The following is a 25,583-nucleotide window of genomic DNA, read 5'->3' on the forward strand; positions in this document are numbered from 1 at the left end:
TTTTTTTTTAATCTCTTTTGCTCACTGAAGTGCTATAAGCACCCAGAATAGTGACTAGAACATAGTGGGTGCTTCATGAACATTTTCCAATGAATTACTTCTTGGTAACATGGAAAGTACAGTTTTTTTATGTGAAGGAAACTGAAAACTAAGCTCAGAAATAAGATACAAATACATTCAATGAGTTCCTGATTTATAAATCATAATAGAAATTTCATAGTGAGATACCATATAAAGGTGAGCAACACAGGCTTATACCTACATGTGGTATGGTTTTTTTTCACGTTATAAATATAATCAAATCAAGATTAAAAATAATGTTGGGAAAATTTTCACAAGGAGTCTGAATGTACCAATAGATTCACCTGTCAGCTATTTATTTAATTTGTACTGCTTAAAAAAAAAGCATGGTATGGTTATTCTAAAGTAATGTGATACCTAGGTATGTGGACTATTCCATATCAATGCAACTTTAAATATGACTGATCGATTTCTCTTGTGCTAAAAAGCAGGTCTTAAGATTTGATGAAATTTAATCTCTTACCAGCTATATTCCTTTCAACAGCTGGCTTTACAGTTATCATACTCTCCTACGCTTTTTTTTTTTTTTTTGTAGAGAGAGAGATTTTTGCTATAGGGTATGTGCACTTGCCAGAGAGACAGAGAGAGACAGAGAGAAGAAAAGCAAGAAATCACCCCCCACCCAGGGGGGATGGCCAGGCTGCAATACCTTTTCTTCCATTCTTCTCTCAGGATCTAGGGCACATACGCACATACACCCAGCCTGAGTTTAAGCTGCAGGGTATGGGACTTGAACTGCAGATAACATGGGAGTCCAGTGATGTAACCATTATGCCATCTGCTAGTCCCTCTCTCATGCTTCTCTCATGCTTATGAGGGCCAGTTCATGGCATGGAGGTTAACGTGGCTAAGTCGTACATGAATGAAAGTATGGTTTGCATCCTGGACCTGGCAGCTTGAAAAACACACCAGGCATGTATGTGTGCCTGCTCAAAATTCCAAGAGGAGAATGGAGAAGGGATTGCAATGGAGCCTTCCCCCACGCTCTCAGGGGTGTGTGTGGTCTCTCTCTCTCGTGCGCGCGCACGCGCGGGCGCATGTGCCTTACATAAAATGAAATAAATTAAGTGAAATAAAATAAATGCTCATAGATGTCTCCTAATTTGAGCTACATCCTCTAGTTCTTGAGGCTCTTGAGGGAGAAATGAGAGGAAGTGTTGTTGGAAGCACTCAAATGTGATTGTACATTCGCAGGGATTTGTTCACTGATGTTGAAGTCGTTGCACTCTCATAAACAAGCATGAGTGACAGGCTATAAAGGTGAACTTCCAAAACAAACGTGACTCATAACCATTAGTACAGCACATGCTAAAGCTAACGGCTCTTGTTGTAGTCAACATACCGGTACCTCTGGAACATGAAATAGGTCAATTGCCAGGGAGGTTTAAAGGGGAGAATGTTGTAACAGCCTTCAACATAAATGTGGCTCAGCAGGCATGCCACGTGGAATTACCTTGGCAATGAATATTTAATGTAAACCACTATGGAACAGTGTTTGAAAATTCTCGTACTTTAGTGATGGTCAGCCCAACCTCCTTGCTACTAATTTTTTTAGCTAGATTATTTCTTTTTTAAAAAATTTATCCATTTTATTTTATTTATTCATTCACTTCTTAATTTGAGAAAGAGAGAGACAGAGAGAGAGAAAGTACAAAAGCAAGCCACCAGGTCCAGGACATGAACTGTGGTTAGCCATGTTGGAGTGTCCAGCACCTTAACCACTATGCCACCTGCTGGTCACCAGCTAGATTATTTCTATTTAAATATATTATGTCATATTTCAAGTTTAAAACAAGTGTCCGTGATACTCTGAATAATTCTTTTTGAATCAACAGAACTAAAACAGACCTAATTCTTCCACTGGAACATACTCAGGACTGAGCTTCTGCTTTGACCTAGTATTATTTCCTAATGTTGTTGATATTTATTACTTTACTCAAGGGTAGCTGAGTTAGATTTTTTTGTTTTTATTTAATAATTTCTTTTCATTGTTTGCTATCACTGGAGCAGGGGAAAGTAACAGCTGTTTGTGACAACTTCAAATCATTCAGATTTGATATCATTTTGAATAAGAATGGCCCTGAAAAAATGGTAATCCCTTAAACTGATTGTCAATATACACCGTAAATGCTCTGCCAAAACTGCATGGATATATGGCATTGTATGAGAGGGCAGTAGTCATAATTAGTTAATTAGTAATTCCTTCTATAGAGCTTCAGCTGTATGGTCCAACTGGTTTTCAATGGTTTGGTTCAGACATAGCTTTTCCTTTCTCAGAAATCTCACAATTTTTTTAAACTCTTACCACAGGACACGTGCCCTCACCAAAGACAGAGACAGACACAGAGGAAAGTGAGAAATCACCCCCCAGGGAAATTTTGGGCACACACGGACATGCACCAGGTGTGTTTATGAAGCCATTGGATCCAGGACTCGAACTGCAGAGTCGGCCATGTGGGATCCACAGCCTTAACCTCCATGTAACCTGTTGGCCCTCTCTCTATGACATTTTTTTCTTATTATTCATTTCTTTAAATTTATTTTACATTCATTTACTGTATATCATTATAGCATACAAAATGAATATTTATATACTTATTATATAAGTATTTATCATGCATGGCATGTTGCTGATTTTGAATTTTCTCAAAAATTCATGGGCTGAGATTTGATTATGGCTAGATTAAGATAGTGAAAACTTAATCTGATTATGGTATTGAAAGATGAAGTTTTTGGGAGGAGATTATGATTAAGTTCATCGGAGTGGTGCCCCACGATTGAATTCCAGTGAGTTTAAGGAGAGGCAATGAGGTAGACACAGACACAGCTGTTGCTACCCTCATGATGTTATGCGCTGGGACTCTGAATGATGTGGCCCCTGAACTTTAGACCTCTAAACTCTGAGCCGAATAAGCTCTTTTCTCTTAAGTTTCCCAGACTCAGGTATTTTCTGTTATTAGCGATGGACAGGATTAATCACGTCTCGCATGATATGTCTTGTTCTTCTAACTATTTGTTGACCTGACAAACCTTTGAGGCTCTCAAGGTTAATTTACTATAGGTCTGTAGTACCTGGTTCAAAAAATCTTGGATGAGTGAGTGAACAAGTAAATAAGTGATCCAGGGAAAAGGTAAAGGGTATAGTGTAATTATTAGTATTTTTATTAATATTGATTTTACTTTTAAAAGCACTTAAACATGTTGTCTTAGCCTTCTACTATGTTGCTAATAATACCTAGGACTGGGTAAGTCATAAAGAGAAATTTATCTGACTCACAATTCAGTTGGAAAGTCTAAAGGTATGGTTTCGACATCAGTCAGTCCTTACAATTTGACAATGGAAGCAGAGAAGAAGGTGGGCACATATGTAGAGAGAGAAATCTGGGGGCAGTCATCTTTCTTTTATAACAACCATGCTATTACGAGAACTACTAGCTTCTTCTCATGAGGGTGAGAACTCATTGAATCTCACAAGACACCATTAATCTAATCTGTTCATGAGGGTGATACCTCCATGACTAAATTACCACCTCCTAGGCCTCAGCTATCAAAGGTCTTACAGGGGACCAGCAGATGGCGTAATGGTTATGCCATAATGGTTATAATCACTGGACTCCCACGTAGCTGACCATGCTTTGACTCCCAGATCTGGTGGCTTAAAACTCATGCTGGGTGCATGTGCATGCATGCCCAAAATCCTGAGATGAGAATGGAATAGAAGGGATTGTGCATTGGCGACCCCCCCGGGGGGTGATTTCTCGCTTTCTGATTCTCTGTCTCTCTCTCTGTCTCTTGGCAAGCACACATGCCCTATAGCAAAGATCTATAAAATAAACAAAAAAAAAAATTTAAGTTTTACAACTTCCCACTAAGAACCAGATTTCAAAACACGAACCATTGAGGGATAAACCATTATCCAAACCATAGCATATGTTTTACCTAATTTAGCCCCACAACAACTCTGGGCATTTCAGTTCTATATGCAATAATACCAGATCTAAATCAGTGATTCTCAAATGAGGACCATTTTGACATTTTGATTGTTACCACTGGGGAGGGGGTGATATATCTAGTGGTAGAGGTCATGGATGCTGTTAAAAATACTATCATGCACAGGGCCCCTCACACAAGAGAAAAATTATCTGACCTAAAATGTCAATAATGCCAAGGTTGAGAAATCCTCACTTAGACCCTCAGTCTCTGAAAACTATTATAACCATATGTTCTGTGAACTCTTGTCCAAAAATATTTTTCTGATTAAGTATATCCTATAAGAAATTACTTAGTGTACCATAGAAAACTACTTCTTGCATTGAGTCATCTTCTTCAAAGACATACAAATAAGCTAAATAAAAAGCACGGAACAGAAAGTTCAGTTTGACTTCTATTCAATGACCCAAGATGAATGGCCTGCCGGCCCTGTTTCTGTAGAAAAGGCCCTTGGATGTTGCTAGAACTGGGGTATGTCCATGCATTCCAGGAAGAATAAACTCATCATCTAGGCTCTCTTAGAAAATGTGTAAGTTTGGTTCTTCCTGATTATAGCTCAAAGGAAAACAGCCAAAAGGACTAGGTAGATTTAAGTATCAGCTACTTAAAAGAAACCTCAGAGTCAAAATACTAGAAAGTTAATTCCATCTTTTGCCTTTAAGAAAATACTACATGAGTGTGGAAAGAAGCATGAAGTGATGGTTCTGAAGTCACATAGAAAACTATAAAGGACATGGGAACCAACAGTTAGCGTAATAGCTATGTCGCTGGACTCCCACGTAGTCAACTGCGGTTCGTGTCCCGGACCCGGTGGCTTAAAACTCAAGCCAGGCGCGTGTGTGTGCGTGCCCAAGATCCCGAGAGGAGAATGGAGGAGAAGGGATTGCGGCGTGACCATCCCCTCTGGGGGGTGATTTCTCACTTTCTGTCTCTATGTCTCTCTCTGTCTATCTGGCGAGCGTACGCGCCCTATAGCGAAAAAACCTCTCGAAAAAAAAAAAAAAACAAAACCCAAACTATAAAGGGCAGCAGGAAATCCCTTTTGTTTGTCACAACTGAACATTTTTCTATTACTTATAAAAACAATTCCCTGAGTAAGGTTAGTAGAATAACACATCTGGATTTTTTCATAATTCAATCTCTAGCAGTAAATTTTGTGTCTCAGTGAACCTCAATTCCAAGAATACAAAAGTACATAGACTATGGGAAAGAAAGGACCTTTAGGGATTATCTTGTCTACTAAATTTTGCCTTTTTAAAGTTTGCAGTTATTTGCTCAACTGAAGCCTTATATAGAAACTCACTTTGTAGTATCAAAGAATGATTATAGAAACTGTGTTTGGGGAAGGATGGAGTATAAAGTGCCTTGGCAGTCCAGCTCTGGTATATCCACCCCTTAACTCTAGCCTTGTGTGACCAAGCAACTCATTTTTATTTTGGGGTAATTGAAATTAGCACACAGTATTTTCTTAAAACAACAATCTGATTTTTCTTATTCTTCCCTTCTAGATGATAAGGTAAACAAGAGATTAGCCTTTAGTGAAAAACTCTTACCAGCAACCATGCCAGGTGCTTTCCATGCTATCTTGGTTTAATTGTATTTGATGGCTTTCTGAGCAAAGATGAAGAGATAAAGAAAATGAGATATATACAACATACTCAATGTAATACTATTCGGCTTTTAAAAAGAATGAAATCGTGTCATTTGCAATGGCATTAATAAGCCTGGAGGACATTAAGTAAAATAAGTCAGACACAGGAAAACAAATATTGCATGATCTTACTCATATGTGGAATCTAACAAAAAAAATCAAACTCATAGAAGCAAAGAGTAGAATAGTGGTCATAAGGGGTTGGTAGGGAGGGAATGGGGAGATGCTGGTCAAAGGATATAAAGTTTCAGTGAGATAGGAGGGGTAAATTCAGAAGCTCTATTGTATAGCATTGTGACTATAAAAATAATGTTAATGATAATGTATTGTATATTGGAAATTTTTCTTTTCCTTTTTTTGGAGAGGTTTTTGCTATAGGGCACGTGCACTTGCCAGACAGAGACCGACAGAGAGACAAAAAGCAAGAAATCACCCTCTGGGGGGATGACCACACAGCAATCCCTTCTCCTCCATTCTCCTCTAGGGATCTTGGGCACACAAGCACACGCGCCCGGTGTGAGTTTAAGCCACTGGGTCCCGGACGCAAACTGTGGTCGACTACGTGGGAGTCCAGTGACATAGCCATTATGCTAACTGCTGGTCCCTATTTGAAATTTTTTAAAATAATAGATTTTAAATGTTCTCCACACACAAAAATAATGTAAATATGTAGGGTGATAGACGTTAATTAGCTTGATGTAATTCTTCCACTATATATCACATTTATACTATAAATACATAAATTTTTATTTACCAATTTTTAAAAAAGATAGAAATGGCTATGGAGACATGGCTGCATTTTTGGTTTATTTACTATTATATTATTATACTATTTTACTATGTTAATCTCAACTATGATACACTAACAAAATTGGTTAAAGTCTCCTTTAATGTGATAAGCTTTTAAAACAAATATGTCATTCCTTCCTCATTACCAAGTTTCAGATTAAGCATCTGAAATCACATTTGACATGATTTCAAGGATCTTTATCATTAAGATTGCATTGTTCTTGTTTGTTAAATTAATAATTTCTTTAATCATGGTGTCTGGAACTCACCAGATTATTCTAGATATGTTGTGGTCAGTGCAGAGTCCAGAGGACTTACACTTTCTTTGTTCTAGGGCCTCTACTTCTATTAGGGCAGCCTGATCTAGTTTTTGTTGGCAGTGAAATCTTAACAGGTTAACTACGGTATGCCTGAAATGAACTATCTACCTTCAAATATTTTATACAGGGGTTAATGTAAGCAAGGATCCCCACTTCTTGACTTTGTAAAATTAGTGTTTCTTAAACCTGGATACAAGACTTCACATTTATCCCTATATAATTCATTTTGTTAGTTTTGGTCCATGACTGTAGCCTGTCAAGATATTCTTTTAATAATACTATTATTTTATTTATGATGGAGTGCAGGTGTGTGCACGAGAGAAATAAGGAGGGGAGCAGCCTCCACAGGGATCAGTCATAGTATGATCTCCAGTTCTCCAGCCTGTCAGGATCCTGGGTACACTCATTCAGCGTGTTTTCAGGCCAACTGCGCTCAGGCTCCAACCATGGTCAGCACGTGGTTTCCAGCCCCAAATCTAGTACTCTACTGACTATGGACAGAGGCTGGGTTGTCAAGCTATTCTGAATCTAGAGTTTACTGTATATGACACTAGCTCTCCTGACTGCATATTCTGCAGATTTGGTTAACCTGCCTTTCTTGTCTTCACTCTACTCACTGAATAAATGAACAAACAAGCAAGCCCAGGAGAAGGTCTACCACAAAAGTTTGCAGACAGGGATTTGCACGAGGCAATCTGTTCTTCAGTGTCATATCCATATCTAAGAAATAGTAGAAAAAATACTTTTGGAGTTGAAAGGGCAGATTAGATATTTATTTCTGTGAAAAGTTTTATTAATAGAGGAGTAGCTGAGCTTAGAAAAATTAAGAACTTTTGCCTAGATCTGATTACCAGCAGAATTAGAGAAATAACCTAAAAAACTGGTTGCTGATTAGTTAATGTTTTTTCTATTGTTCTTTCAGATGGGATCACTGATGGCATATAATTTTGACATCGTTTTTTTTTTTTCCCTGACAATTTTCCCCCTTTTCCTTAAAGATCAATACAAAAAGAAATTCTATTGAATCAAAGACTTATTCTCATAATCTTGGCTTCACTTTCACTAATTTGTACGGATAAATCTTATTATAAAAAATGGTATAAGAACAGTGTTACACCTGAAACCTGTCCTATATACAAAATGGGGAATGTTAGTCCTATGAGTATGGAAAAAGCTTTGAGTAAGGAGGTACATATTTAGAATCAGGGAAAAAGATCTGGTATAATAGTTCCATGTGTGGTATAAATTTATAGACATACTAGGAAAGAGGGGATATTACTGTCTTTTTACTTTGATTGTTTCTGCATTATAAAAGCAATGAACAATAAAGAAATCCAGAATTGATTTTACCAGATAGTCCTTGCACCTCCCTAGAACAATGTTGGCAGGGAGAACTGTGTGGGCAACAGGACTGGACAGCACCAGCAGGTATTGTTCAGTGGCCCAGAGATATCTTTCACCAAGTCTTTTTCAAAGGAGAAGAGGTAGCTACTACATCAACAAACCTTGGTTACAGATTTAGCTTCAAAAGGAGATGCCCATTTACTGTGAAGGAATTAGGCATACTTTGCCAAGTTTTTCTCACAAAAATACATGGTATACATTTTATATGCAATAAGTATATTAATCATTAATATAATGTTATAAGTTTATATTGCATACAAAAAATGAGGTCTAACATTGAAAGTTTGAGTGCTTTATTAAACTTAATGCATCTGAATCTTAGAGCAATTACAGTTAATGGAGTTATCTTCTTCTTTATTTATTTATTTATTTATTTTGATATGATTCTTTAGCTAGGGTGCTAGGATAAGCCAAATGTAACTTCCAGTTACAGTTCTGACAGAGGTCAATATTCTTGTGATTTAGCTATGATGAGAATCCCAGATCTTACTATTTCAGTAAAAGTTCTTTTTTAAAGTAATTAAATTTATTTTAATTGATAACTATTGCAATTATTTTTGAGCAAAAGTTAAATCTAGAGTTCCTGGATATTAAAATCCAACTACTCGTAACTTTGTTTCTTGGGTGACCCTCCATGCTAGTCCAACAACTGGTCACAGTTCTGACTGGCCAGGTCCCAGCTCAGGTCCTCAGCATGGAACATAAGGTGCACCAAGCACGAGCCTATTTACTCCAAGCCCTGCTTTCTGCCTGGCCAAATCCACTTTCTCTGGCTTGCTTTTACTGTTTCATAGAACTCAATGCACCTCAATAAATGAGAGGCAGTATAAAATGCATTATGAGGTCAGACTGCTTCGGTTGGACTTCCACTTTTGTAAACTAGTTACTTAATTCCATTAGTGTTCTTACCTACCACAGGGTAATAATATAGTATTCTTCTTAGCATTGCTGTGTGGTTGAACTGAGGTAATAGATATGTTGTATTTAGAACTGGATCCAGAATAATACCAATAAAGGATTGGAACCCAAACTGCCATTATTGCAATGAGTTGCTTTTAATTCTCTCTCTGCATCCCATCCCACCTGGTGACTAACTCTGGGAACTGTGGTTCACTCCTCTTGGCATCGTATCTGCCACACCATGAATGCTCAGTGAATGATGGCTCATTGACTCAAGCTGACTTCCCTGGTATCACCCTCAATATCACCAGAGTCAACTCTCCTAGACCCACTTGCTGGGTCTAAATTTAGATCTAATTTTACTAAAAGCACATAATTAGAGTAGTAAAGTTTTATCAAAGTTATTTGAACATTTATTGTTAAAATTATAAATAGAAAAACAGTATTGTTATAAAAATTGACTCTATCATGTCTTGGATCGATTGTTGACAACACATTAAACATTAGAAACCCTTCCAAGACAGTTTTCTGAAGTCATTATTAAAATTATCTTTAGCTTCCAAACTTCCTTGTGCAGTCAAATTGCTTCTTTTAGGCATGTGTTTTTATAAATAAAATTCTACCTGTGTGTTTAGCTTGAATGATTATTTATACCTCAGGATTTGTACTAACTCAACTCAAGGTCAAAATAGTCACAGTTATGGAATACTTATGTCCTTTTTCTGTGTAATCCCTCCCAAACACCATTATATTACTATCCAGGTGCTTTACTTATGTTACCCCATAAAAAGCTTCTAACATGTCATTTTCCTCTCATTTAGTAGATGAGAAAACTGAGGCTCAGAGAATGTAAGGGACTACCAAAGCCAGGGGGCCAGCAGGTGATGTGGTGGTTAAGGCACTGACACTCCCACATGGCCAACCATGATTCGAGTCCTAGACCTGGTGGCTTGCTTTTTTGCTCTCTTTCTCTCTGTGTCTCTCTCTCTCTGTCTCTTTCTCTGTCTCTTTCTCTCTCTTGGTCTCTCTCTAGTCAAATTAAAATGAATGGATGAATAAATAAATAAATAATTCTTAAAAAATTTAAAAAAAAAAGAAACTACCAAAGCCATTGTAGCATGTGTTGTCAGTGCTTTGCTGATGCATTAGGTTGTCAGTAAAGTCATGACATATTTTCTACTTTTCTATAAAAAAATGCATGATGACTTTCCGGACAACCCAATGGATCCCTTTCCCATATGTTTGCACACGGACTTCCCATGTGATTTTAAAATTTTAAAAATTTATTTATTTTTATTATTTATTTATTTATTTGTTAAAGGGGACGTGCACTCACTAGAGAGAAAGAGAAAGTGAGAAAGCAAGTCGCCAGGTCCAGGACTTTTCTTTTGTTCTTTTTTTTTTTTTTTTTGGAGAGGTTTTTTCTATAGGGCGTGGGGCTTTGCCTATAGGGCGTGTGGCTTGCCATACAGAGACGAGAGACAGAAAGTGAGAAATCACCCAGGGGGGGATGGCCACTCCACAATCCCTTCTCCTCCATTCTCCTCTCGGGATCTTGGGCACACACACACACATGCCCGGCGTGAGTTTTAAGCCACCGGGTCCGGGACGGGAACCGCTGTCGACTACATGGGAGTCCAGCGACATAGCCATTACGCTAACTGCTGGTCCCTCCAGAACTTGAACCATGGTCAGCCATGTGGGAATCCAGGACATCAACCATTATGCCACCTGCTGGCTTCACCCCCTTGTGCTTTTACTCCCAATATCCAGCACTTGTGTCTCTGTCAGATGCCCTCAGGCTGCTGGAGCCAGATTTACCTGCACTTGGAAAGCTAAGAGTGCTGAGGAACTTATATTGTCTTGGAGACATCCCTCAGTCAACACTTGAGGACTAATCTAGACAACTTAAAACATGCTCTGGAGAGGACTGAGCCAGATCTCCCTTTCACTCACCTATCTCACTATGGGAGAGTACTTGATATTACATACTGCTTGATTTCATTACCTTCCCTGTCTCATTTTCCTACTGTCTCATTAGTATCTCTATGGAATATTTTCTAAGAATGCACTTTCATATGAATCCTTGTCTCAACATCTGACTTCTGGGAAACTAAACTGAAAAAATTCACTCAGTCTCTAAATGAGATTCAAACACAGCTCTGGGCCAAGATCGCTGCTCTGAAATCACTAATACAAATTTCATCTCCTGATCAAGGCACAGAAGAAGATAACAGGAATCAGATGTGACACTTCAAGATGGGCTCATTGGAAAACTGAAAAGGCCAGCTCTTTAGGGACGGCGTAATTTATCCAGAAAATGTATCCAGTTACCCATAGGATTTCTAAGCAGAGGCTTTCATAATCTAAAGTTCAGTATCCAAAAAGGCAGGGAAAACTTGGATTTGGGATCAGCAGGCCTCACTATATCTCTCTATGCCTGTCAGTATTTGAGATTTAATTAGGTAGGCAGGGCACAGATAAAAGTGGTGTCAAGGGGATGATGCTGGGTGCTTGGTTCATTTAATGTGGGATATTGACTAGTGGCTGGTACAGAGGGTACAAAGTTCAGTTGTCTGGAAAGGGGTTGGCAAGACCTACAGAGGGTATCAGGCTCCCAAGCATTAGTGCTTATGGCATAATTCTGGTCCTGGTGGCATGTGGAGTATATAGCAGGAAGAATGAAATCATTCTGTCCCCAAGAAAAGCCCACAAGTCCTGGCTTCTACAGTTGAACAGAATTTCCAGACCCATTCCACTGCAGGAGTATACTAATTCAATCCCTGCCCTCGTTAAGACTGGAGATATAGTATCAGTGACAATTGTGTGATAGGATTGGGAAAGTCCCAGATCAGGATTTAGATATTTATTTATTTATTCATTCATTCATTCAACAAATAAATGGAGACCTTCATCAGTATGCTAAAACATGGAGATAGATGGATGAACAAAACATAGATTTTAAGGTCTAAAGAGTTTTAAATTCCTAACATTTTATCATATAGGGCATACAATGGTCATTTTGTCAGTCATTTGAAACCAATTAAACTGTATTTAATTTAAGCTCAATCCAGACATGTCACACAACTCGAAACACAGACAGATGTCCTTACAACTTCATTTAGAAGAGGGACGTGCAAATAAATGTCTCTACTATTCTCCCCATGCACATACCTCTCCCCTTATTCCCTATATCCTGCTTATTTGTAAGAGTTTCCATAAAAAAAATCCTGAAACATCCCCACAGGGCTGGAACATGACCCACCATGTTCTAATACTTATAATCCTGCTGTCAAAATGTAACGCAGACTCTATTAAGGTTGAGGCCTAAGGCTGGTAATTTGTTACATAAGAAGAAACATAAATTCTTGATAGCTGAATTGGATAAAACACTGGATTTATTTTGGGAAATTGAAAATTGAGAAAACTCTAATTTTCAGTGGAGGCCGAAGAAGAACTCCAAGACTAGGACCTCCTCCCAACAGGAAGATATTTTTATGATCAATTGATCTTTTTATGATCAATTGTGTATGATTTCAAAGTGTGTTTATGTTATGCATAATCACTGCCTTCATGTTAGTAGTAATGGGAAGTCTCATTTTGGTTTTTAAGATGACATTGCTGACAACAATATTTAAACATCCATGTGAGCATTGGTAGAAATGCCAAAATAAGACCATAGTATCTGCTGTTCATGAATGATGAAGAAGATCCTTGGGATTGTAGCTCCTGGTGACTCTGCCTGATGTCAGTGTGGATATTCAGACAGTTACAGGAGCTGGGCCTTTGGCTGAAGGCTTTAAAAAGTCTATACTTTATATTACAGATTTGAAGGATGAGGTTTAATTGAGCCAGTTCTGGCAAGGTAATCCATTGACTTCACTTCACAGTGAGGAAAGAAACAACCAATCACAGATTTTTCCTGAGAGGGTTTTCCTAGGGAAAAGGTGCTAGGCGATTGAGGAACCCTGGGCTCCCTGCCGTGGAAAATGATCTCAGGCAGAGCTTGACTGGACTGGCATAAGCTGCCATGGACTTCTGCACAGCTGAATCTGGGTTAGCCTCTAGTTAGAGGAGAAAACTGGGTGAATCCATGAATAGATTCTCTTTGCCAGTATCACACACCAAATATATTACATCAACCTCATTCTTTTCTACCCTAGATCAGGAGCCCCAGCTTACGCTATGGAACCAAAGTGGCATGAGGACTGCAAACTAAGATTGACTCTTGCCCTGTAAGAGTTGTGATAGAAGGTGGAAGACTAGAAAGAAAGTCTATCATTGGCATGCGTGAATTTCACATTGAAGATTAGGACTATTCTTGGGTGGTCCCAGTTGTTTTACTTACTAATTAGCTGAAGTATAAACCTAATTATTCACACTGCCAGCTTCTCTGTAGGGCTGAGTCACTCAGCCACATGGAAGTAGAACCATCCTCCCAGACTATCTAGCCCATAGCTTTGCTGTTCTCAAATCAATCCTCATATATGTGATCATATTCTATGAGCTAAGTACATACTTGAGCAATGGTAAATATTTTGGGTTTTGTCAAGGTCTCAGGATATGTCATGAGTGTTTCCAGAGTGCAATGAGGAGAAAGTTCAGGCCTTTGTCTCTGTTGTGAACTTTGACTTCACAGTAGCCTAAGCTACACCACAGCCATATTACAGAAGTAAGCAGATGACCAGACCCCGGTCAAGTACAAGGAGGAGTTCTGGGAAATGGTGCAAATTCAGGTGGCTTAGCTTCACTGCCACCATACAGCCTCAGTATATTTCCTCCTATACAGAGCTGCTCCGTCCAAAACCTACTTCATTCAGTACTATAGGTTGGGTTGCCTAGAACATCACTGTATGAAAAGTGAGTCACTGCTGATATTGATAACATTACAAATGCAGAAGTGAATGGAGTTAAAAGGCATCAACCATTTCTGAAGTAAAAAATCCACAAGTTAATTGGACTCCAAGCATTGATGATTCTGTCTCCTTAACATGTCTCTGCCCAGTGTCCTTTTTTTAAAATAGCCCCTGTCACACTTACATCATCTCTCCTGACCTATTACCATCGCCTTTCTCTACACTCATATCTCTCTTTTATCCTATTCTCAGTATTATTTCCAAGTAAAAATCTAGCTGAGAACTCTAATAACCTAAGAGAATCACAATAAAATGATGTTTACTTCTTGGACTTCTCTTTTCTAGACTATGAGCTCTTAAAAGGTAGGAATATAAATTTAAAATTTCCTTGAATCAATAAACGTGCTCATAAAAATTTGCTGAAAGACTGTTTTGTGTCATTAACTGCAAAGGGATATGTTGACATTTTCAATTGGCAATAACTAGACAGACATGACCAGGATCACCTTAACCTGATCTGTTGCAACCAGCTGAACTCCAATGTCAAAGCCAATTTGTGATTCCAGGATGAAGAGATGACATAGAGGTGACATAGTCCATAGTACATAGACTCAGGCTAAGGCATGAGATGATATTGTAAGAGACTATAAGATTTCTTGTCTCTGAATGAGGGTCAAGACAGTAGATGCTGTCATTTTCCTCTTCTCTTCCAGTGTAAATGGAAAGCCTTGATCTGTTCATTCTTGAAAACATTTAACAGCCATATTTTTTACCATTACTAATTGCAATTGTGACTCTAGAATTTGTCTGAAATATGTATGATCTGTCTTGGCAACCTGTTAAAGCTCTGTGGAACTTAAACTGTAGTGAAGTAAGGTTTATTAAAAAGAAAACAAAACCGAAAAACTGTCCTCTACTATGCCATTATTGCCTATTTGTCTGTAATTAAATAGCAGTGTCTTCAATTAAGTGTTGTGTCAGATTGCACAAGCTTATGAAAAACATTGAAAGGTATGCAGAGAACATTATTTGGAAGATCCTGGTTCCTTTGGAACATGGCATCCTAATATAACGTTCTTACCTTGACTGGTATAGAATAACACAATAACTTTGCAGAGGTAATTTTGAGAGTGATAAGATGATAATTATGTGCTTTGCCAGAAAGCCATGCCTAATAGGCCTATACATAAATACATACATACACACACGAATGTATAATGTTACATATAAATATTGTATACAAAATTATACATGAGATGTTACATGTGCTAGATATAAACATTACACACACATACAAATACTGCTTCGTCACTTGCTTAGCACTTTTTACTTGGCTTACAACTTTGAGGATTATCACTTGCTAGATATAGCATATATCTACTCTTTCTTTCCTTCTACTCCAGGTACTACCCTCCCTTCAAGGCTCACTAAATCACCAAATTCCATGATGCCTTTGCCAACCTCTTGGCTTTCCCAATTTGGAACAAGTCAACCAAACTAAGTTTATGCCCATAGGGAATAATTATAAATATAGTGTCCTGAGACCTATGTTCTGATAAAATTAATCCAACATCTTTCACAAAGGAAGTGCTCAATAGTTATTGGTTGGATGTTACATTGATGAAATCGAACCACTCATTGCGTAGCACAGGGAGAATGAATTGTTCTCATGTAAACCTTATAGCAACACATGTGCACTTCAGTTCATGTCTGATGTCTGTTCATGTCAGTTCATGTCTGATGTCTATTCCAGTAATGGTCTCCTGCTGTTTTCAGTCTTTCCAATCTTAACCAAGCATTCCAGTTTCCACTGAAATAATACCAGCTTCCTTATGAAGTGTCTAGCTCACCATGGCTGAGGTGACCTCCCCTTGATACTACTCCATTAAAGCATGGTTCAGGCATTCTGATAATTACTATATACAGCTGGCTAATTGTAATTCTTGATATATATAATTGATCTTTTGTTCTTTGAGGTTACAATTATTATATGCCTCGTAGGCCTAAGTTCAAGTTTTGAAAAAAGAAAATTCTTAATAAATATCTGTATATTGATTTTTGTTCAATTAGCTACTCTAGTCTACTTGGATTTGTCAGATCATACTGAGTTTCTACCTTTATTACATAATCGAGACCTTAAAGCCATAGAGTCTCCTGTTAATTTCTAGACATTCTTCATGATCCAGTTAGACTGAACTTCAGGGCAGGGGCTTGTCTACTTCTACCTTAGGTTATGGAGGTCACAGGGATGCTCATTGTAGACTGATCAACATAGTAGAGAAGGAGAGATATATGACCTAATTTAAAAAGTTTATGAAAAAATAAAATTAATGTTTATTTTGATGCAAAAAATTGAAATACATGTGTAATATTTTCATAATACACATTTTCCATTGAAGTTTTGAAGACCCACTCATATAACAGGCACTCTTTCAAAGGCAATATCTATCAGATCTTTCTACATATTTTTCATTAGCAACATCATTCTAAGAGCAGCAATTTTGATGCCTCCAGTTGACAGGTCAACCTTGTGAAACTCTCTGAAAATGAGGAATTGCTCATCATTTCTGATTTTGAAATAAGTTCTCCCTGAGAATATATAACCTGCTTTGAGGTGCAGATATAGAGCTTCCTATTCATGACAAAAGACAGAGCAAGAACATCTATTACAACACTTGCTAATGTAATGATGGCACTGTTCAATGCTTAGTTCTCATTAAATTTCCCATAGGGCAATTAGACTTAATAAAAAAATATCCTCTCAGGGCCAGTATATGTCTAATTGCTCATCTGCCTAAGCAAGAAAAACCCTGCTCAAGGCTTCGAATGCCAACCTTCCCCAGGCATATGTCATCTTCTGCCAGCTCCAGGGCAACTTTCATCCAGGTGATGCCTCCAAGACAACTGATTCAGCAGTGGCACATCTTTCCCTGACTGAGTTCAGATAAATGCTTTTTGAAATGATAATCTTTTCTTTATTTAAACTCGTCACCAATATTTTTAGTCTGCCTTATACAATGGGCGAGAAAAATAAAAATAAAGTAATTTGGCTATAATCCAAACCTGGCAGAAAAAGAAACACATGCCCACGAATGTCATCTGAGATTGACCCACGTTGTGTCATGTGCTAACTCTGGCAGAACCCATTACATAAGTGGCCAGAACTAGCAAATACAGACACACACACAAACACACACACAAGCCTACATACACATGTTTGGACATGTTCACCTACATCTTCTTGTATAAGTAGCATATGCCTTCTTCCTTAATCCCCAGGCCCATTTTAGGGAAGTGTTATCAAATACCCACACATTCCAAAGAAAAAAGGAATTTTGGTTAGCCCAACAAGAACAAAATAAACAAATAAAAGAGGAAGAGAGAAAAAATTTCCCTTTGCTAAATTAGTACTAGTAGAGTATGTGATTCGTGTTTACTATAACAATTGCATTTTCTGATGCTCTGCTCTCCTTGAGCAAACAAACAAAAGAAAATTATTGAAAAGCAAAACAAAAGCAAACATTCAAACCAGCTAATGATTTTCTTTTTCTTTACTCTTCTTAGGAAGTCAAAGGTTTATTAAAGGTAAGGATTTGAAGTAGATGGTCCTTGCAGGTTCTTTAGGTCTAAAATGTAATTTAAGCTTTAATCTCTCAGCTGGGGATGCATTTCTAATTTTTAAAAAAGGTTTCCTATGCCATACTTCTCATTTCACAAGTTTTCTAAATTCCTGAAGCCTTGCCCAGAGGCGTGAAAGTCACCTTAATGAAGAAAGGAGAGATTAAACCACCATGGCTTTGGAACAGCAAAGGATCTCAGCTGTAATTCTTTGGCTTAGAACCAGGGTCTAAAATCAGCCATGGGAAAAACTGCTGAAATAGAGCCTGCAATTCTCTCCATGTTTGACTTGCATAATGTTGACATTATAACACCAGAGAGACCCAAAAATATTTCAAACAATTATGACTTATTTTCTATAAATATTTTAAAATTGCTTTAAGAGATAAAATAACATATTTTATCCTTTTCGTTTTCTAAGTTACTCTGGTCAGCCTCAGTAACTCACTACTATGAATTTATTTTTGGTTAGAAGGTCAGGGAGGACATCTTAAGGCGCTAAGTCGGCTGTTAAACCGTGTTTTCCAATACAAGTTGCATGGTAAGGAGGAAGTCCACTACTCTTAAAGCAACAACTGAATTCAACTCCCATATTTTCCTCTACTGATGCCCAAGTGAGAAAAATATCCAGTATCCAAGATGATCTTTTAAAAAGTCTCCCACCCCTTAATGAAAAAAAAATTTCTTTTGGATAGGAAAATGTATCTTCCAGGACCAGCAGATGGAGTAATGGTTACGTCACTGGACTCTCACGTAGTTGATCACGGTTTGAGTTCCAGATGTGGTGGTTTGAAACCCATGCTAAGGGTGTGTGTGTGTGCGTGTGTATGTTTGTGCATACCCACAATCCTGAGAGGAGAATGGAGGAGAAGGGATTGTGGTATGGCCATCCCCCTACAGGGTGATCTCTCCCTTTCTGTCTCTTGCTCTGTGAGTCTCTGGTAAGCACATGCACCCTATAGCAAAAATCTCTCTCTCTCTCTAAAAAGGAAAGAAAAATGTTTCTTTCTTTTATCTTGTATTCTTCCTTATGTCAGTTATTTCTGGTATGAAAATTATGTTTGAATAAACTGAGAATTCTCCATCAAGAGAAGATATAAAGTAGGAGGGAGAACTATTAGGATGACCAAAGAAACTCATGACTTCTGGGTATATCATTTGACTATTTCAGGTGTCTCTTTCCTCAAGCTAGCCAAATGGTAGTCACCCAGAGAGTGAGGGGTGAAATTCATTTGAAACCTGCAATTTCCTCTCAGTGAATATGATTAATGGGTCTGAATTCTAGGCCCTGGAAATAGACTGTGATATCTTTAGTCACAGATGAGCTGAGTGATCTGCAGGTTAATAACCCTTTGGTGCAATTTCAGTATCTTTCCCAGAGCCTGAGAACCAGAGAATTGGCTTGCCTGCAACATAAATGCCCCCAGCATGATTTGTAGCATTTATTTTTGATATGAAAACATCAGATTCCAAAGCCGAATACTATATTCCTTCTAAAACAGCCACAGAAAAGTCTTCCTAGTTTATGACTTTAAAGCTAAAATAAATCTCCTGGTTGCTCCTTTTGAAACTTACAGTTTAATTAAAAAACCCAGAGAATTTGGATATAACAAAGTTCAGTGTTGTTTCAAAACACTGGTTGTGGGAATAGGAAAGCAGAACTCACCTTCGCTCCCAGAAAAAGCATCGCTTGAGCCTGCCAGTGCCAAGGTCAACAGCAGTGGCCAGAGATCCATACCTGTAGGACCTGCAATCACAAAAAAGAGGATGATAAAGCCAAACAATTAAAAGAAGACCATTATGATGACATCCTGTTGAAAGACATTTAAGCCATGAATAAGCTAACATCATTCTAGAAGAAATCCTAGTAAATCTTTCACTGCCCATAATGCCTCACATTGTCATACTTTTCTTGAGTGCAAACATTGGGTTGTGGTAAATCCTACTTCCAAGGGGTGTTGGCCCCAGTAAATAACATAGACACTAGAGATTTTCATACTGGCCAATAGCCATAGAACCACCTCACAGCAATGACCCCCATGCACTGCTTCAGTAATACAGTCAGTGTGGTTCACTTTAATATGATCTGGAAATAGACAAACTTGTTAACAGTATTGCCAAGCATGGAGCCTTGAGCTGGACAGGCCATAAAAGGAAAACAGAACAACCCAGTATAATGGTAACACTTCTTAAGTCTGTTTGCCAGTGATCAGAAGGGCTCAATTAACATGCCAAAATGCTATACTACTAAACTATCCTAAGGAGGTTTAACTAGAAGGAAAGCAAAAGGTGAGAAGCAAAGGAAAACAAATATTTCTGCTTCCTAGGTGTTCTCCCTAAGACAAACTGTGTCCTTGAGGGTTTATAGTTTTATGAGTAGTGTGTGGTGCTGAAAAACCTGGGAATGTGAACACCTCAGACCTCAAAAGGGATCAGTTTGTGGCCTTGCTAGCTATTTAGAAACCCAGGTGCAGCCAGACTTGGAGGTCTTCAGTCTAATGAATGAGGAAGCGAATCAACATGCCACAGTCAGCATACACTTTTAGCTGGAGGATATAAGCTTCTCTGGAAAAAATTAAACAGGATATCCATGTCCAGGATCTCTAGAGACAAGTTTGAGCTGGTTGACCATGAACTCAACACACTGCCTTTCACAGAGCTGTTGCTGCATCTGACAACTAATGACAACTACTTTAAAGCTTAGTTGTAACATTCCCATACAATTGCACTATTTACAAGCAGGTAGACCTGATCCTTGTCACACTACATGCTCCATCAGGGTCTCTGTTGACCTCATTTTTACTACTGTGAAAAGTTGTCAATTAAAAGCCTTTTCTAACTATTCTAATCAGGCTGAAATGATGAATACGAATATTTATTTTCATGGGCCAACTGATGTGGTACTCTAGCAATGAGTGTATAAATCTGAATAGGTATAAAATATCTGGTGTTTTATACTTTCCTTTCTAGACTTTTTTAAAAAAAATGTTTGCCAGAGAGAGACAGAGAGAGAGAGAGAGAGAGATAAAGAGAGAGAGAGAGAGAGAGAGAAAGAAAGTGAGAAAACACCTCTCATGGGTCATAGCCAAGCTGCAATCTCTTTCTCTCTATCTCTTACTCCTTTCAGGATTTGGGGCATGTATGCACATGTGCCTGGCATGTTTCTCAAGCCACTGGGTCTAGGATTTGAACCACACAGCTGGGCATGTGTGAGCCAGCTCACTTAACTATCAGGCCATGGCCTGAATGACCCAACATTGTTTTTTGTTCCATATCATTTTATGTTTTTACTAAATTTTTGCTTTAAAAATATCTCTGTGTAAACGGAACTTCTTACCACATCTGAATGCCTACGTGCAGACCCACATGCATTGGAAGGCCCATCATACTCTACCTCATGAAGTCACTGAGAGGAACGAGCATAAAAGTGCTAATGAACACACTGTGAACTACGAGTTTCAAACAATGTAAGTTGCCATTATTACAACATCATGCTTGTCATTTCCAACCTGGAAGCCTTTGAGCCTTGCATCATCCTTTTCTACACCGCTAATATGAATCACTGTGTATCTCACTCTATGTACTATACACTCAGGTGAACAGACAATAGAATCAGTTTAAAGCCTCTACCAGAAATACACAACAAAAGGCTAAAAATGAACATGTTATAGGTTAACAATATCACTCTGTTGGTAGCTAGATATTTTCTTTCAATTTGATTTTTAAAAGTTGATTTACTGGGGACCAGCAGATGGCATAATGGCTATGTCGTTGGACTCCCACATAGTCCACCGTGGTTCGAGTCCTGGACCTGGTGGCTTAAATTCATGCCAGGCACGTGTGTGTGCATGCACAAGAAGATCCCAAGAGGAGAATGGAGGAGAAGGGATTGTGGCATGGCCATCCCCTCCCGGGGGGGGGTGATTTCTCACTTTCTGTCTCTCTATCTCTCTATCTCTCTCTTTCTGGCAAATGCATGCACCCTATAGCAAAAATCTCTCTCTCAAAAAAAAAGTTCATTTACTTTTTTCATGAACTATAAAAAGAGGGCAGGAGTACCTCCCAAGAGGTACACTGAGATCTACCCCTAACCTGAGCCAGCCCAGATCATAAGCATGCATGGTCATGCCGATAGTGTATGGGGAGGGGTGGACCCTGTGTAGGTTATTGTGTTACGCCTGTGCCATGATCTAGTCCCTGATATGTTTTTAAAAAAATTTTTTTTTATTTTAAAGTGGAAAGGCAATAGAGGAACTAGACTTTGTATACAATGTTCACTTAGTCATTCCCCAACACACCTAGTATCTGGGAAAGAAGCCCTGACTTCCAGGCAGCCTTTTTTTGCTTCCCAACTAAATAAGGATATAAACAGGTTAGTATCTCTCAGAAGGGGGCTTTCTCCTGTTGAGAAGTCACCTCTTTGGACAACTTACAGGGATCAGAAACAAGTGACATTTGCCTCAGATGAATAGGAAATGACCCCCTCCAATCCCTAAAGTTTGGAAAGCTGCTGCCTGCAAATGAACTTCATGTCTACCAAACAAGAAACTACAGTCAACACAATTCTTTTACAAGCCAAACACATCTCCATAGAATATGCTCTAGCTCACAAAACAAAATAAGCAAAGAACATTCCCCTCCAAAGCAAAATTGACCAGAAACGTGTTCGCACACTTCTGTAGCAGAAAGAGGATTTAAAACTATCCTTCTCCTACATAGGAGATGGTAACAGTCCCTGCCACCATAACACTGCATAGGGACCCAACTCTAACACTCTCACTAGGAGTGGGAGCCAGGAAGAGGATGAAGTAATGTGGTTGGATTCAGTAGAACCTGATTGCTTTCTTAAAATCTAACCCTTTTTCTCCATTCTACTGATGTTGGCTCAATGGAATGACTCTAAAAGTAGCCTCTTTCTATTTATTTATTTATTTTTCTTTTTTTAATTTTTATTTTTATAATTTATTTCTTTTTGTATATATTCAATCACATTGTTTAGCTTACAATGTGAGCATTTCAATATGTGAACATTTCTCCCCAGTCCCGTTTTTCACTCTCCTGGAAAATTCGCTCTAGTACATGACCCAGGCCTGGAGATTTCCCATCCAATTTGATTGTACGCTGCTCCCATTAGCTTTGCAGAGCTCCACATGGCAGCTTCTAGATGACAAGATTCTTCGTTAGGTTCTAGCTGAGTTAAATGTTCTCAAGAAAAGACAGATGCTGATACATAAAGTCTGGAACTTTAATGTAATATGATGTGCCAGATGTAAGGAAGGGAAAGTCTCTTATCTCTCTTCCCCAATACTTTTTTTGCACAGGTACCCAAACTTATCATATCCATCATTTAATCCAGAGGTACAGCAGTCCACCCAACGTGCCATAAAAGATTTTACTTGTAATCTAAGTAGAGGAAGGTTTGTTTAGAAGAATCCACCAAATTGTTCCTTAGCCTATTGAGTTTTTAAAGCTTGCAATATTTTCCTAGGAAAAAATTCCACTCTAAATTTCTTAGGATATTTATGCATTTTTTGGCTGTAGCCTCATGGCCAAATTTTCTGTGGGAGGGGGAAAATGGGCAACTATTCTTGCATAATAAAATGCACACAGTTTTTACCCTCAACACCTGAAGCATTTGGAATGCTTCCCCTACTTCCTGAAGAGAGAAACCAGTGTAATCCAGCTGGCATGAGTTTTAATTCTGTAGACAGAGGAGGCCTCCAGATGACGTGGATAGGTCTATGCTATATTGACTTTTATTCCTTGGCTATAAAACAGTCCATAAACACACAGAAGAGATGGAGGTTAGATAGGATATTTTTTCCAACATGTTATTACTAACTTTAGGAAAAGAAAGCAATTGCTTCTACTTTCATTAATTTAAAATTAGCAAATGTTTATCAAACTACTAGTGCATGGTAGAATTGTGCAAGGCACTTTAGAGATTAATGCGAAAGCAATCAAAATCATGGTTCTTGACTTCAAGAATTAGGCAATTTAAGCACACAAAAGTGAAAAGAAGGAGGATACCTAAAAATGTAAGGTTAGAATAGGAAAAAATAAAGCAAAACAAAAATAAAACAGCTATTGAATCTACTGAATCAAGAGACGTAAACTAGAACTAAATGACAGACTGACTATAATGGGTAAAAAAAGTGAGGGGGCTACGGTGAGCACAAATGACTGTTAAGTGTGGTTGAACGGTAGTGCAACTGACAGGACTGTGGACCTGAGTTTAGGGGGAAGAGGTCACTCACATGAACTGTTTCAGATACTTGAATGTTTAAGACAATTACAAGATTTCTGAAAATGTTAGAAATGCCCAGTGGGAAGTTGAAAGTAGGAAACCAAAGACTAAGAAAAGACATGATTACTGCATGTGAAAGATAGCTACGTAGAGATGATGAGTATCAGGTAAATTTAATGTTAAGAGTAAACAATTTTGCGAAAATGCCCCACACCATTTTTATCAAAAATATTAAAACGTATATGAAGCCATATAAGGAAAAAATGTGCTCATATCTGGTTTTTAATTTGGCAGAAACAAAATAAACCACCACCCCAAACCACCCACACCCTCTGATTTGTATCAAGTATTTAAGGGGAAAGCAGTCAAAAGCATCCTTGGAGGCAGAAGAAGCCACGGGACTTCAGGACAAGGTTCCACATGGCTACTGTGAACTAGATTTTTAAGGGAATGAAGATTTTCTACTAATAATTCAGCCTCCAACAAATGAGCTAGCGGCAGAAGAAGCCACGGGCCTTCAGGACAAGGTTCCACATGGCTACTGTGAACTAGATTTTTAAGGGAATGAAGATTTTCTACTAATAATTCAGCCTCCAACAAATGAGCTAGCGGCAGAAGAAGCCACGGGCCTTCAGGACAAGGTTCCACATGGCTACTGTGAACTAGATTTTTAAGGGAATGAAGATTTTCTACTAATAATTCAGCCTCCAACAAATGAGCTAGCGGCAGAAGAAGCCACGGGCCTTCAGGACAAGGTTCCACATGGCTACTGTGAACTAGATTTTTAAGGGAATGAAGATTTTCTACTAATAATTCAGCCGCCAACAAATGAGCTAGCGATCGAAGAGCACTGTAGGTAAACATTCAAATACTAATAGGGTTAAAATATTCCCCACTATCTACTGAATCTGCTGCACCAGCGATCATAATAGAACGGCAAAGAGATTCTAGATCACGTCTGCCTGCTTGCTCCTGAACATTAAGGCTGAACGTCAAGAATTTGAAAGAAACACAACATTCATCAGATGACAAGAAATCACCGCCGGATCACAAGAAATATGGGAAAACAAGAAAATGCCTCTTCTCCTAGGGAAAAGAGTAACTCTTCATCCACAAGCAGTTCGGTGAAAATCATGGAAATGTCTGATAAGGAATTCAGATCATTCATAATGTCTAAGCTAACAGAGATGGAAGAGAAGAGAGATAATGAACTGCTAAAGAGAAAGGAGAAAGAAATTGACGAGTTCCAAGAGATGAGGAAATTCCTGCAAGATCTAAAAGTGGAATTACACACTTTACAAAAGACTCAAACGGAACTGCTAGAGATGAAGTCTATAATACAAGAAGTCAAAATCTCCCTGGAAAGCATTAAAAGCAGACTAGATCATTCAGAAAATAGAATCTCAGATGTAGAGGAGAAAATGGCTGGCCTAGAAAAATCCACCATGAAGGCTGAGAAAATGGCACAAAAATTTGAGAATAATATGCGAGAAGTACTGGATACCATCAAACGTCCAAATATCCGGATAATTGGCATTCCAGAAGGTGAGGAAACCCATAAGGGCATTGATAATCTATTCCAGGAAATCCTGCAAGAAAACTTTCCAAACCTAGAGAGGCATTCAAAGATCCAGTCCCAGGAAATACAACGGACCCCAAATAGAATCAACCCTAGAAGATCTTCTCCAAGACACATTATAGCCAGGTTGACCAAAACTGCAGACAAA

General features: G+C 38.4%; 1 protein-coding gene across 2 annotated transcripts in view; it reads right to left on the bottom strand.

Annotated features, from left to right (window-relative positions):
- The window catches only part of GHR (growth hormone receptor), a 275,628-nt gene that overhangs the window by 136,562 nt on the left and 113,483 nt on the right, over positions 1 to 25,583 (bottom strand). For both annotated transcript variants that reach the window (XM_027767675.1, XM_027767674.1), the window contains exon 2: positions 19,276 to 19,356. In XM_027767675.1, coding sequence (XP_027623476.1) covers positions 19,276 to 19,356 — 81 coding nt within the window. The remainder of the gene's footprint in view (positions 1 to 19,275; positions 19,357 to 25,583) is intronic.

Source organism: Tupaia chinensis, unplaced genomic scaffold (assembly GCF_000334495.1).
Source record: "Tupaia chinensis unplaced genomic scaffold, TupChi_1.0 Scaffold144378_1, whole genome shotgun sequence".
In the NCBI taxonomy this organism is placed as follows: domain Eukaryota; kingdom Metazoa; phylum Chordata; class Mammalia; order Scandentia; family Tupaiidae; genus Tupaia; species Tupaia belangeri.